This window comes from Phacochoerus africanus, unplaced genomic scaffold (assembly GCF_016906955.1).
Source record: "Phacochoerus africanus isolate WHEZ1 unplaced genomic scaffold, ROS_Pafr_v1 Scaffold_123, whole genome shotgun sequence".
Taxonomy (NCBI): Eukaryota; Metazoa; Chordata; class Mammalia; order Artiodactyla; family Suidae; genus Phacochoerus; species Phacochoerus africanus.
Window position 1 is genome coordinate 48,016 of NW_025927315.1, and position 16,063 is coordinate 64,078.

The following is a 16,063-nucleotide window of genomic DNA, read 5'->3' on the forward strand; positions in this document are numbered from 1 at the left end:
TTCCAAATTCCACTAAGCAATAAGCTTTACTAATCTTGAGTGAAGTTTGGTCTTACTGTTATTTTATTTGTGCATTTTAAGTATTGGGGAAGGTGAGCAACTTTTCTTACATTTTTTCAATGTGTGGACATTTTTCTGTGACTTGCTCATTCAGTTCCATTTTCACTTTTCTATTGAATTATTCAAATTTTCTTATCAACTTGTAATATTTTTTGTATGTGATAGGTATTGATATTTCACCTATTAATTGCACACATTTCTTCCTAAGTTTTATTCATCTTTCACTTTGTTGTAGATTCAATATATACTCCATTTTTGTGAAGTATTAGATTAGATATACCTATATATTTCCTTATAATTGATGGTTTTTTATATTAGTCAAAGATTTTAAAAATACGTTTAAATTATATTATTTCATAAATTTTCTTAGAATGTTTTAATTACTTCTTTTGTTTCATTATTTTTTCAACTTTTAAAAAAGTCCTTTTTTTCTGGGCCAGGGATCAAATCCAAGTCACTCCTTAAGTGCTTTATTTGGCAGCAGTTTTGAAGTAGGCATCGGAAAGGGACCATTCTTACTTTTTTTCTGATGGGTAGGCAAATATAGTCATACCATTTATTGAATAAATCATTATTTTTCTCAGTTGAAAAAGCATTCCTGTAATGTATTAAATTCCAATATATACCTGAATCTGCTTTGGAATCTTTGTTTTACTATTATACTTCCCTACTTCTATGCCATGTCATATTCTATGGAGTGGCTCTATGTTTTAATGTTACTGCTGCATATTTGATTTTCTTACTGTTCATATTTCTGTTATCTCTTCAAAATAATTTTATTTTATATGAATTTTATGCCTATGTTGTTACATTAAAAAGTGATTAAGATTCTAATTGAAACTAATTTCAACTATAGTGAAATATTATAATACTAAGTCTTTTCATCTAAGAACGTATTTTGAATATTTTTTCAGAAATTGCCATTTGGTAAATTTTTGTAATTTTATTCATATGTTAAATTTATTTCAATGAATTTTAAAGTGTTATGACTATAATAACTGAAATCTTCCCTCTTATTTCTCTTTTTTGTTTGTTATTATTTATATAGTAAAATCTAGTGATTATGATTCATTCTACATTTGGTACTTAAGAAAGCTAAAATATCATTTGTCTAATTATAACAAAATAAAAATAGCAAAACATGAATTTATCTCCTACAATTCTTTTCATATTTTATTATATTTATTATATTACTTTACTTAATTTTGATATATTTGATCCATTACAGTTTCTAAGATAATGCTTCATAATAATTTCAATCTGTTCTTAATTTAAAGAGAGATGCTGTATTATTTAGAATGTGTGCTATTTGTTTTGATAATTATTACTCTGCATATTTAAACAGCTTGATTCTATTCTTATATTTATATTAGATTTCTAGATAAGAGATTAAATTGCAATAAAATTTTCCAAATTACAACATAAGCTCACATCTCTTATACAAGACATGAAATCATTACTCTGTGTGTGTGTGTGTGTGTGTGTGTGTGTGTGTATTCATACCCCCCAATTAATAGGACTAGTTTCCCAAATACTTATTGTTTGGAAAGAATATTTACTCTAGGACAAGAGGCAAATGTTCTAATTAAAGGTAATACATAAACAAGGAAAATGCATTTTTTTCAAATAAAATGTGATTATGTTTATAGTTTTTCAATGACTGTCTTCTTCATCTACTCTTTCACTGCAGTAATAGCCTGAGTGAATATAATGGAGCAAAACAAGACATTGGTGACTGAGTTTGTCCTCACAGGACTTACAGATCTTCCAGGGCTGCAAGTCCCCCTGTTCCTGGTGTTCTTGGTCATCTACCTCACTACCTTGGTGGGCAACCTTGGACTGATTTTTCTCATCTGGAAGGACCCTCATCTTCACATCCCAATGTACTTATTCCTGGGAAGCTTAGCCTTTGTGGATGCCTGTTCTTCAACATCTGTGTCTCCCAAGATGCTCATGAATTTCTTATCTATGAATCATTTGATATCCCTCATTGAGTGTATCTCCCAATTTTATATTTTTGCTTCCAGTGCAAATACAGAATGTTTCCTTCTGATGGTGATGGCCTATGATCGCTATGTAGCCATATGCAACCCCTTGCTTTACCCAGTGGTGATGTCCAATGTTTTCTGCACTCAATTATTAGGTGTTTCTTATATTATTGGGTTTCTCCATCCCATGATGCATGTGGGTTTACTATTTAAATTAACTTTCTGTAAGTCAAATGTAATACATTATTTCTACTGTGAAATTTTACAGCTATTTAAGATTTCCTGTACTGACCCCAGAGTCAATATGCTCCTGATTTTTATATTTTCAGTCTTTATACAGTCTTTCACTTTTATGAGTATCATTCTCTCTTACTCCTATGTCTTCTTTGCCATCCTGAAAAAGAAGTCTGCAAAGGGCAGGAGCAAAGCTTTCTCCACATGCAGTGCTCACCTGCTCTCTGTTTTCTTGTTCTATGGCACTCTCTTCCTCATGTATGTGCTTCCTGGGTCTGGACCATGTGAAAATCAGGATAAAATGTATTCGTTATTTTATACAATTATAATTCCTCTGCTAAGTCTTTTTATTCACAGTCTGAGGAACAAAGAGGTTATAGGTGCCTTGAGGAGAATAATGAAAATAAACAGTTCTTAAGGCGAAATTCAAATTTTTTCTTTTCAAACTTTGCAAAATACAAGGCGTCTGTAATTACGCAAATTAGCCTTGGCTTTATAATTTTAACAGAGGTCAATGTCTAAGGCAGTTTTCTGAGCCCTAAGTGATGAAAAGTCAGCTTCAATGGATATTAGTTTCAATGAAGGAGGTCTTCATATCACAACTGGATTTTTAAGGAAAATAGAGCACTCTTTTAAAAATTATGGATATAGACTTTGCATACTTTTGACTCTAAATTAGATACAGTAGTTTGGTAATTTTACTGTGGCAGATATTTTCATGTTTCTTTGTTTAAGGTTTGGTGTGACGGAGTGAATACAAGAAATTCTTGCTGCTTCTCAACTGTTTGGAGAGTAAGATGAAGTAACTTGTTGGAGATTCTCCCTGAAGAGAAAAATTTCTTTGTATTGCACAAAATGTTTAAAAAGCATAGAATATAAGAGATTGGTGGATTTTACTGGAGAAGAGTGGAATATGGCATAAAATAAAAAGTGGCGTATTGAATATGGCTCAAATATTTTCAAATATACAATGAATTTTATCAGGGAAATTATAGGAAATATTGGTAAATCAAGAATATGTAAATATTAAAAGATTTCAAAATATATTTCCTCAGATATTGGCAGCCTGTTCTACTGTATTAATCTTTATATGCTTAATGAAGCAGAAACATAAATTTACATAATCTTCCCTCTAATGATATCTCGTATGCTTATTATTTAAGTAAAAATATTTACTTTGGCAATTACATGATACAATGTTTCTTAATTTGGGTAAAGGCTACTATGAAACTGTTTTCACTTCTGAAATGATAATAAAAGCTTGCAGTGAAATATTTATTTTTCTTTCATTAACTACTCTGTAAGAATTGTGTAGTAACTTTTTCTTTTGGACATTTTCTAAATTTAAAGGAAATCTAAAGTAGTAAATGTATAATTTGCTTGAATTTGTAATATCATTGGCTACCCACTGCTGTTGCAAACTCCCCAAATGACAACCTGATATTGCTGAGCAGTAAGGAAGAATTAAAAGGAAGAATCATGTATACAGAAAACCTGTTGTATAGATGCAACAGGTATGCAAGGTAGGAGGATGCAAGAAGAGAATAAAAACAAAACAGAACATTAAAGTACTGTAAAAGACTATCGAGTTATCTAACATGTTTAATCGGAATCTGAGAGGAAAAGAACGAGAGTGGGGCAGAAAAAATATTTCAAAATATTATGGTCAAGAATTTTTAAAAGATAATGGAAATTATCAAACAAAGATCCTGGAAGTACATAGAACACGAAGTAGGATATATATCAAAACAAACAAAAACCAAATCACAATAAAATAAAAACACACACAAAAAACCTGGATGTATTATGTTGAAGTAGTTAAAAATCAGGGAAAAAATCTTTGAAGGAAGCCAGAGGGGGGGAAGTGTCCACAGCTGGAAGATAACTGAGGAATTCAGTGACATATTTCAAATTGTGGTGGGTAAGAGCTGCCAACTCAGAATTTTATCTAACAAAAAATAGTGTCCAAAATTAATGTGGTCCAAATTAGCATCTTAGGGGATATTCTTCACCATTGTGGGACATCTATTAGCTTTCAATCTTGTCTTTCTATGCCCACAGATATAGGGGTATGTGTAGGTGATGCCAGGAGGGTTAGAGTTGGGCTAGGTTGACTCTCACCTGGATGGGCTTCCAATGTCCCTCTTCTGGGCCCCTTTCCATATGGGTCAGGAATTGAGAATGTGTCAGAAAGTGGCTGAAGTTTTTGGGGTCCTGAGGACCCAGTGGTATGTGAGATCTGCAGGGAGATGGTGTGGTTGGTCCCTAAGGTTGAAATAGGGATGGATTCTTGTGGGACCTGGAGACTTCTCAGCCTGAAAGCAAGTCTGAGACCAGAGTTGAAGCACCCTGAGGGGGCCTGCCCCAAGCCTTGTGTTGCCTTCCTGGTGCCATGAAGCAGGATGAGATGAAGCTAGAGCAAAACCCAGAGGGGTCCCTGGACATCAGAATTTTACAGAAGCTCCAAAGTAGAAGAGAATCACCCTGTGGGAGCCAAAGGAGCATATTCTGTTTTGAGACTGCCTACCACAGACCAGTAGGCAGGCTACTTTAATATCCCCTGAGTCCACAGCTTGAATAGAAGTTATTCAAAGAAAATATACAGGTGGCTAATAGGTATGTGAAAAGATGTTCAACACTATTAATCATCAGAGAAATGCAAATCAAAACCGCAATGATTTATCACCTTACACCTATCAGATTGGCTGTCATCAAAATGAACATATATAACATATGTTGGCAAGGGTGTGGAGAAAAGAAAACCCTCATTTACTATTGGTGGGAATGTAAATTGGTGTATCCACTGTGGAACACAGAATGGAGGTTCCTCAAAAAACTTAAATATAAAATAGAAATACCATACAATCCAGAAATTTCACTTCTGGGTATGTATCTAAAGAAAACAAAAACATTAATTCCAAAAGATGTATGTACCCCAAGGTTCAAAGCAGCAGTATGTACAACTGCCAAGACATAGGAGCAATGTAAGAGCCCATTAATGAAAAAGATATGGTATACACACACAGTGGAATAGTACACAGCAAAAGAAAAAATGGAACTTTGCCATTTGTACCAACATAAATAGACTTGGAGGGCATTATGCTAAGTGAAATAAGTTAGACAGATGAAAACAAATACCATATAATATCACTTATATATGCAATATAAATGTGAGAGAGAGCCAGTGACTTTAGCAAAATAGAAATAGACACAAAGATATAAAGAACAAATGAGTGGGAAGAGGAAAGGGGAGAGGGAATGACAAATAAGTGTAGAAGATTAAGAGGTACAAACCACTATGAATAAAATAAATGTTACAATGATATATTGTATGGCAAGGGAATATAGACAATATTTTTCAAATCATAAAGGGCGTATCAGCTTTAAAAATTGTGAATGAATATGTTGTACACCTGAAACATGTAATACTGTACAACTATGCCTCAATTTAAAAAAATAAAATAAAGACACCCCCCCCAGTATTTAAAGCATTTTGTACTGATACCAAGTTTTTGAATATAATAGCATAAGCATATTTGATAATTTTTCATTTAAACTCCAAGTTGGTTTTAAATATATTTTTAAAGATTAAAAAATTAAAACAACCCTAAGACAGGATTAAGATGGTGGAATAGAAGGACTGGTCCTCACCTTCTCTCATAAAAACAACAAAATTGTAACAAAATGCTGAACAACCTTCAATAAAATGTACTGGAAACCTTCAAAAAGACATCCTCCTCCAGAAGACAAAAAGGAGGCCACATCAAGTGGTAGTTGGGGTGATTACACAATATAAGTAACCCTATACCTGCTGGGTGGGAAGCCCACAGACTGGAAAGTAACTGTGTCACAGAGACACACCTACAGGAGTGAGAGTTCTGAGCCCCACATTAGGTCCCCATAGCTGGGGATCTGGCATTGGGAGAAAGAGCCCCAGAGCATATGACATTGAAAGCCAGTGGGGCCTGTGCTCAGGGGCTCCAACGGACTGGGGAAAATGGAGACACCATTCTTGAAAGGCACACACAACCTTTTGTGTGTGCTGGGTCCCAGGGCAAAGCAGAGACTCCATGGGAATCTGGGCTGGACCTGACTGCAATTCTTGGAGGAACTCCTGGGAAAACAGGGGGTGACTGTGGCTTGCTGTGGGGGAAGGACATTGCAAGCAAAGCTCCTGGGAATATTCATCACTGTGTGTTCCTCTGGAGGTTGCCATTTTGGGAAAGTCTGGCCTCACCTACTTGCTCTGAGAATAGCAGGCCAAACAATAATCCAGGTGGGATCACAGCCCCACCCATTAGTAATCAGGCTGCTGAAAGATCCCCCAGGCATGCAGCTGCCTCTAATCTCACCCAGTGACAAAGCCCTGCATACTAGAGGGTTAACAATCAGCCCCACCCACCAGTGAGCAGTCTCTCCCATCATGAAGCCTACAGCAAGCCCCCTTACCAACTTCAGCCACAAGGGTGGAGGACATCAGAAGCAAGGGAGGCTGCAAATCTATTGGCTGCAAGATGGATACCAAACCAGAAAGATATAAAAATGAAAAGGCAGAGAACTATAACTCATATCAGGGAGAAAGGAAAAAACCCCAGCTAAGTGATCTGGAGATTGTCAGCCTTCAGGAAAAAGACCTTAGACTGATGATAGTAAAGATGATGCAGGACATTGGAAACAGACTGGCAGCAAAGAGTGATAATTTACAGCAAATATTGAGCCAAGAAATACAAGATTTAAAACTTAAGCAAGCAGAAATGCAAAATACAATAACTGAAATAAAACATTTATTAGAAGCAACTGAGAGCAGAATACAGGAGGCAAAAGAAAAAATAAGTGAGGCTGAGGACAGACAAGTGGGAATCACTGATGTGGAACAGAAAATAGAAAAAAGATTGAAAAGAAATGAAGTCAGTCTCAGAATGGAGTGGGACAACATTAAATGCACCAATATCTGGATTATAGGGCTGCAAGAAGGAGAAGAGAGAAAAGGGGACAGAAAAATCATTTGAAGAGATAATAGCCAGAAACTTCCCTACATGGGAAAGGAACCACCCATTCAAATCCAAGAAGCACAACAAGTATCATATAAAATAAACCCAAGGACAAACACCCTGAGACACATATTAATCAAACTGACCAAAATTAAAGACAAAGAAAAATACTAAAAGCAGGTTGGGAAAAGAAAGAAAAAAATAACACACAAGGGAACCCTTTTAAAGTTATTGGCATATTTTTCAGCAGAAACTTTGCAAGCTGGAAGGGAGTGGCACAATATACTTAAGGTTATGAAAGGAAAAACCTCCAAGAAAGATTACTTTATCCAGCAAGGCTCTCATTCAGATTTGAAGGAGAAATCAAAAGATTTACAGATAAGCAAAAGCTAAGAGAAGTCAACAACACTAGACCAACTTTATAAGAAATACTTAAGGAACACTTAAGAAATACTTAAGGCAGAAAAGAAAAGGCCACAACTAGAAACAAAAATACCACAAATTGCAAGGCTCACATGTAAAGGCATATAGACAGCAAAGGTAGGAAATCATCCACAGACAATATGCTACCAAAATCAGAAACTGTGAGAAGAGGAGGATACAAACAAAGGACACTGGAGATGCACCTGCAATTAACAGACAAACAGCTTAAACCATCTCATATATATATATATAGACTCCTATATCAAAACTTCAGCATAACTGCAAACCAAAAATATACATTAGATACACACAGGTAAGAAAAATCAACTCAAATACAACACTAAAGATAGTCATCAAACCACAAGAGGAGATAACAACAGAAGAGAAGAAAAAACAGCAACAAAAACAAATCCAAAACACTTAATAAAAGGGCAATAAGAACCTACATATCAATAATTACCTTGAATATAAGGGACTAAATGCCCCACCAAAACATAGACTGACCAAATGGATACAAAAACAAGATCCATATATATGCTGTCTTCAAGAGACCCACTTCACTTCTAGGGACACATACAAATTGAAAGTGAGAGGATGGAAGGAAATATTGCATGCAAATGGGAATCAAAAGAAAGCTGGAGTAGCAATATTCATATCATACAAAATATACCTTAAAATAAAGAATATTATAAGAATCAAGGAAGGACATTACATACTGATCAAAGGATTAATCCCAGAAGATATAAAAATTTTAATATAAATGCACCCAAAACAGGATCACTTCTATATATAAGGCAACTGCTAACAACCTTAAAAGGCCAAATTGACAATGGCACAAGAAGAAGATATAAAAATTGTAATATAAGTGCACCCAAAATAGGATCACTTCTATATATAAGGCAACTGCTAACAACCTTAAAAGGCCAAATTGACAATGGCACAATAATAGCATGGGACTTTAACACCCTACTTTCCAGGTGATCTGTCCAGGTAGAAAATCAACAAGGAAACACAGTTGATAAATGATGCATTAGACCAGATGGACTTAACAGATATTTATAGAACATTCCACCCAAAATTAGCAAAGCAAATATTCTTCTCCAGTTCACATGAAATAATCTCTAGAACTGATCACATTCTGGGCCACAAATCAAGACTTGGTAACTTTAAGAAAAAGGAAATCATATCAAGCATCCTTTCTGACCACAAAAATGTATGACTGGAAATCGACAAGAAAAAAAACTGCAAGGACAAATACGTGGAGACTAAACAACATGCTACTAAGCAACCAACGGATCACTGAAGAAATCAAAGAGTAAATTTCAAAATACCTAGAAGCAATTACAACAACGATACAACACTCCAAAACCTACGGGATGTAGTAAAAGCCATTCTAAGAGGGAATTTCATAGCAATACAAGCCTATCTCAGGAAACAAGAAATAGTTCAAATAAACAAACTAAATTTACATTTAAAGCAGCTGAAGAACAGACAAGACCCAAAATTACAAGGAAAGAAATCATAAAGATCAGAGCAGAAATCAATGTAATAGAAAAAAAGAAAACCATAGAACAAATCAATGAAACTAAAAGCTGGTTCATTGAAAAGATCAACAAAATCGATAAATATTTAACCAGACATATCAAGAAAAAAAGAGAGGCCTCAAATCAATAAAATTAGAAATCGAAAAGTAGAAGTAACAACAGACATCACAGAAATACAAAGGATCATAAGAGACTACTAAATGTGACTATACACCAATAAAACGGGAAACCTAGAAGAAATGGACAAATTCTTAGAATAGTGCACTCTTCCAAGTCTAAACCAAGATGAAATAGAAAAAAATGAATGGATCAATCACAAGAACTGAAATTGAAACTGTGATTAAAAAACTTCTAGAAACAAAAGTCCAGGACCAGATGGCTTCACGGGCAAATTCTATCAAACATTTAGAGAAGAGCTAACACCTATCCTTCTGAAACTATTCCAGAAAGTCACAGAGGAAGGAACACTCCCAAACTCTTTCTATGAGGCCAACATCACAATGATACCAAAACCACACAAAGATACAACAAAAAAATAAAATTACAGGCCAATTTCACTGATGAACAGAGATGCAAAAATCCTCAACAAAATCAAATCCAACAATACGTTCAAAGGATTGTACGTCATGATCAAGTGGTATTTATCCAAGGGATGCAAGGATTCTTCAATATCCACAAAATCAATCAGGGTGATACACCACATTAACAAACTGAAGAATAAAAAACATATGATCCTCTCAATAGACACAGAAAAAGCCTTTGACAAGATCTACCACCCATTTCTGATAAAAACCCTTCAGAAAGTGGGCATAGAGGGAACCTACCTCAACATAATAAAGGCCATATGTGACAAACTCAGAGCTAACATCATTCTCAATGGTGAAAAGCTGAAGGAATTCCCACTGAGATCAGGAACAAGACAAGGATGTCTGCTCTCACCAGTACTATTCAACATAGTTTTGGAGGTCCTAATCACAGCAATCAGAGAAGAAAAAAAATAAAAGGAATCCAAATTGGAAAGGAAGAAGTAAAACTAGCATTATTTGCAGATGACATGATAGAGAATCCTAAAGACACTATACCTAGAAAATCCTAAATTTTTCTACCAGAAAATTTTTAGAGCTCATTGATGAATTTGTCAGTCAGAGGATACAAAATTAATACACACAAATTGACTGCATTTCTATATACTAACTACAAAAAATCAAAAAGTCAAATTAGGGAAACAATTCCATTTACCATCACATCAAGAAGAATAAAATACTTTGGAATTTTATTGGAATAAACCTACCTAAAGAGACAAAAGATCTGTACTCTGAAAACTATAAGACACTGATGAGTGAAATAAAAAATGACACAAACAGATGGAAAGACATACCATTGTCTTGCATTGGAAGGATCAATATTGTCAAAATGGATTATCTGTCTAAGGCAATCTACAAATTCAATGCAATCACTATCAAATTACCAAATTATCAAATTTTTCTTTTATTTATTTATTTTAAATTTTCCCACTGTACAGCAAGGGGATCAAGTTATCCTTACATGTATACATTACATTTACATTTTTTCCCCACCCTTTGTTATGTTGCAACATGAGTATCTAGACAAAGTTCTCAATGCTACTCAGCAGGATCTCCTTGTAAATCTAACTTGTGTCTGATAAGCCCAAGCTCCCAATCCCTCCCACTTCCTCCCCCTTCCCATCAGGCAGCCACAAGTCTTTTCTCCAAGTCCATGATTTTCTTTTCTGAGGAGATGTTCATTTGTGCCTCATATTAGATTCCAGTTATAAGTGATATCATATGGTATTTGTCTTTGTCTTTCTGGCTCATTTCACTCAGTATGAGATTCTCTAGTTCCATCCATGTTGCTGCAAATGGCATTATGTCATTCTTATTTATGGCTGAGTAGTATTCCTTTGTGTGTATATACCACATCTTCCTAATCCAATCATCTGTTGATGGACATTTGGGTTGTTTCCATGTCCTGGCTATTGTGAATAGTGGTGCAGTGAACATGCAGGTGCATGTGTCTCCTTTAAGTAGAGTTTTGTCAGGATAGATGCTCAAGAGTGGGAATGCTGGGTCATATGTATAGATTTCTAAGATACCTCCATACTGTTCTCCATAGTGGTAGTACAATCTTACATTCCCACCAACAGTGCAGGAGGGTTCCGTTTTCTCCACACCCCCACCAGAACTTGTTAGTTGTGGACTTATTAATGATGGCCATTCTGATTGGTGTGAGGTGGTATGTCATGGTAGTTTTGATTTGCATTTCTCTAATAATCAGTGATGTTGAGCATTGTTTCATATGCTCGTTGGCCATCTGTACATCTTCCTGGGAAAAATGTCTATTAAGGTCCTTTGACCATTTTTCCATTGGGTGATTGGATTTTTGCTATTGAGTTGTATAAATTGTTTGTGTATTTGAGATGAAACCCTTGTCGGTTGCATCATTTGAAACTATTTTCTCCCATTATGAAATTCATCTTTTTGTTTTCTCTTTGGTTTCCTTTGCTGTGCAAAAGCTTGTCAGTTTGATTAGGTCCCATGGGTTTATTTCTGCTGTTATTTCTCTTGCTTTGTGAGACTGACCTGAGAAAATATTCATGAGGTTGATGTCAGAGAGTATTTTGCCTATCTTTTCTTCTAGGAGTTTGATGGTGTCCTGTCGTATATTTATGTCTTTCACCCATTTTGAGGTTACTTTTGTGCATGGTGTGAGGGTGTGTTCTAGTTTCATTGCTTTGCATGCAGCTGTCCAGTTTCCCAGCAATGCTTGCTGAATAGACGTTCTTTTTCCCATTTTATGTTCTTGCCTCCCTTGTCAAAGATTAATTGACCATAGGTGTCAGGGTTTATTTCTGGGTTCTGCATTCTGTTCCATTGCTCTGTCTGTCTGTTTTGATACCAGTACCACACTGTTTTGATGACTGCAGCGTTGTAATATTTCTTGAAGTCTGGGCGAGCTATGCCTCCTGCTTGGTTTTTGCTTCTCAGGATTGCCTTGGCAATTCTGGGTCTTTTGTGGTTCCATATAAATGTTTGGATTGTTTGTTCTAGTTCTGTGAAAAATGTCATGGGCAATTTGATAGGGATTGCATTGAATCCGTTGATTGCTTTGGGTAGTATGGCCATTTTTACAATATTGATTTTTCCAATCCAGGAACATGGACTATCTTTCCATTTCTTTACATCTTCTTTGATTTCTTTGATTAAAGTTTTATAGTTCCTGGCATATAGGTCCTTTACCTCCTTGGTCAGGTGTATTCCGAGGTTTTTGATTTTGTGAGGTGCAATTTTAAAAGGTATCGTATTTTGGTATTATTTTTCTAATATTTCATTGCTGGTATACAGAAATGCAACTGACTTCTGAATGTTAATCTTATATCCTGCTACTTTGCTGAATTTATTAATCAGTTCAAGTCATTTTTGGGTTGAGTCCTTAGGGTTTTCTATGTACAGTATCATGTCATCTGCATACAGTGACAGTTTTATCTCTTCTCTTCCTATTTGGATGACTTTTATTTCTTTTGTTTGTCTAATTGCTGTGGCTAGGACTTCCAAAACTATGTTGAAGAGCAGTGGTGAGAGTGGGCATCCCTGTCTTGTTCCAGAGCTGAGTGAGAAGGCTTTCAGTTTTTCCCCATTGAGAATTATATTTGCTGTGGGTTTATCATAAATGGCTTTGATTATATTAAGGAATGTTCCCTCTATACCCACTTTGGCGAGGGTCTTGATCATGAATGGATGTTGGACTTTGTTAAATGCTTTCTCTGCATCTATTGTGATGATCATATCATTTTTGACTTTTTTTTGTTAATGTGGTGTGTGATGTTGATTGATTTGTGTATGTTTTACCATCCTTTTGAACCTGGGATGAACCCTACCTGGTCATGTTGTATAATTTTTTGATATGCTGTTGGATTCGGTTGGCTAAGATTTTGTTGAGAATTTTTGCATCTATATTCATCAAAGATATTGGGCGATAGTTTTCTTTTTTGGTGTTATCTCTGTCTGGTTTTGGAATGAGGGTGATGGTGGCATCATAGAATGTCTTTGGGAGTATTCCTTCTTCTTCAAACTTTTGAAAGAGTTTAAGGAAAATGGACACAAATTCCTCTTTATATGTTTGATAGAATTCACCTGTGAAGCCTTCGGGTCCAAGGACATTTTTCAAAACCTCAAACAAAATATTTTAAGGTTTGTTTGGAAGCACAAAAGACCCAGAATAGCCTAAGACATCCTGAGAAAGCTAAATGGAGCTAGAGGAATCAGGCTCCCGGACCTCAGACTATACTTCAAAGCAGTTTGTCATCAAAACTATATGGTACTGGCACAAAGACAGAAATATAGATCAGTGGAACAGGATCGAAAGCCCAGAATTAAACCCACACACCTACAGTCAACTCATCTATGACAAAGGAGGTAAGAATATACAATGGAGAAAAGACAGCCTGTTGAATAAGTGGTGATGGGAAAACTGGACCAGTCACATGGAAGAGAATGAAATCAGAACACTTCCTAATACCATACACAAAAATAAACTCAAAATGGATTAAAGACCTAGATATAAGATCAGATAGTATAAAATTCTTAGAGGAAAACATAGGCCAAACACTCTCTTACATAAATGACATCAACATCTTCTCAGATCCACCTCTTAGAGTAATGATAGTAAAAACAGTAATGAACAAATAGGACTTAAATAAACCTAAAATTTCAGCATAGCAAAGGAAACCCTAAAAAATAGAAAAAGACAACTCAGAGAATGGGAGAAAATATGTGCCAGTGAAGCAACTGGCATGTGATTAATCTCCAAAAATTATAAACTCCTTCTGCAGCTCAATACCAAAAAAACAAACAAACCCATTAAAAAATGGGCAGAAGATCTAAACATACAATTCTCCAAAGAAGACATATAGATGGCCAAAAAACACATGAAAAGATGTTCAACATCACTCATTATTGGAGAAATGCAAATCAAAACCACTATGAGGTACCACCTTACACCAGCCAGAATGGCCATCATCAAAAGATCTACAAACAATAAGTGCTGGAGAGGGTGTGGAGAAAAAAGAACCCTTAATAGGTTGGTGTGAATGTAAATTTGTGCAGCCACTGTGGAAAACAGTATGGAGATTCCTCAGAAAACTCAAAATGGAACTACCATTTGATCCAGCAATCCCACTCCTGGGCATCTATCCGAAGAAAACCATGACTTGATAAGATACACATACTCCAGTGTTCATTACAGCACAATATACAACAAACAAGACATGGAAACCACCAAAACATCCATCAACAGAGGAGTGGATAAAGAAGAGTGGTAAGTATACACAATTGAATATTACTCAGCCATTAAAAAGAAAGAAATAATGGCATTTGCAGCAACATAGATGGACCTAGATATTATCATCAAGTCAGACAGTGGATACCAACATCAAATGCTATCCCTTACATGAGTGGGATTTAAAAAAATGACACTATGAAGTTCTTTGCAGAACAGATACTGACTCACAGACTTTGAAGAACTTACGTTTTCCAAGTGAGACAGGTTAGGGGGTGGAGGGATATGCTGGAGGTTTGGGTTGGAAATGCTATAAAATTTGGTTGTCATGATCGTTGTACAACTATAAAGGTAACTGAGTAAGAAAAAATGCTATAAAATTAAAAAATAAAAAATTAAAATAAAATAATTGAATTAATACAAAATATAAACCATGAAATAATTAAATTAGAAGTCAATAAGAGAAGGTATCTATAAAGTCTGTATTTAGCAATAAAAAATCTTTTTAAATATTCATGGATCAAGAAAGTAGTCACAAGGCAAATAATATATTTTCAATTCAATTTAAATGAAAATAAAATAAATAAACACATGGGGTATTGTTATTAGAGAGTTTATGGAGAAATCTATAGCATTAAATACATTAGAAAAGAGGAAAAGATTGAATCAATGTTCTCAGCTTTCACATTAATACATCATAAAATTAAGAGCAAATTTACCCAAAAATAAGCAGAAATAAATATTAAATATGAGCAGAAACCAATTAACTTGAAATAAAAATAATAGAGAAAAATCAATACAGGAAAAGCTGGTTATTTGAAAAGGTTAATTAAATTGAAAAACTTGTAGCCCTAGTGGCCAAGAAAAGAGAGAAAAAATTTCTATCATTAAGTGACAGAAAAGGCAGACATCAGAATCAAAAGAGGAACATCATTACATAAGCTATAGTGTTTTAAGGACAACAAATAAATATCTTGAACATTTTTATGTCTGAAAATTTGTCAGTCTAGATGAACCCAGAAAATTCCCTGGATAAAACACGAACTATCAAAGCTTGTTTAAGAGTAAATAGATAACTTGAATACTCACATACTTCTTAAAAAAATCTTGTCCAAGCCCATGGCATATGGATGTTTCCAGGCAAGGGATCAAACCCACACCACAGCAGTAACCAGAACCACAGCAGTGACAACACTCTACCTGCAACCCACTCAACCCACCAGGGCACTCCTCATAGGCTTTTTTAAAGTTTGAATTTTTAATTCAATTTTTCAAATGAAAAAAAAAGCTCAGTCCATATATTTTATATGAAACAGATAAGCAGAAAGAGCTAATCATCTTCTAGAGGTTTTTGGGAAAAGTACCTAAATATTCTTTTAGATGTCTCAGAGAAAGATATGAGTGCAGGGAAAAGAAAGCAAAGTACAATATATTGCTACTTAAACTTTGGTCAAAATACGACAGAAAATTGTGACCTAGACAAGAAGTCCAAGGAACTTTCTCTCCATTAAGCCTAATCTGAATTTTG

General features: G+C 35.0%; 1 protein-coding gene across 1 annotated transcript; it reads left to right on the plus strand.

The window, feature by feature from the left end:
* The first annotated feature begins 1,767 nt into the window (after window positions 1-1,767).
* Window positions 1,768-2,700, plus strand: LOC125119094 (olfactory receptor 5AC1-like). The gene has a single exon (XM_047765944.1). It carries the CDS (start codon window positions 1,771-1,773, stop codon window positions 2,698-2,700), a length of 930 nt encoding a protein of 309 aa, XP_047621900.1. The 5' UTR covers window positions 1,768-1,770.
* Window positions 2,701-16,063: the final 13,363 nt, after the last annotated feature.

Excerpts from the sequence above, each read along its gene's own strand:
- LOC125119094 (XM_047765944.1), top strand. The coding sequence starts at position 1,771 with ATGGAGCAAAACAAGACATTGGTGACTGAGTTTGTCCTCACAGGACTT.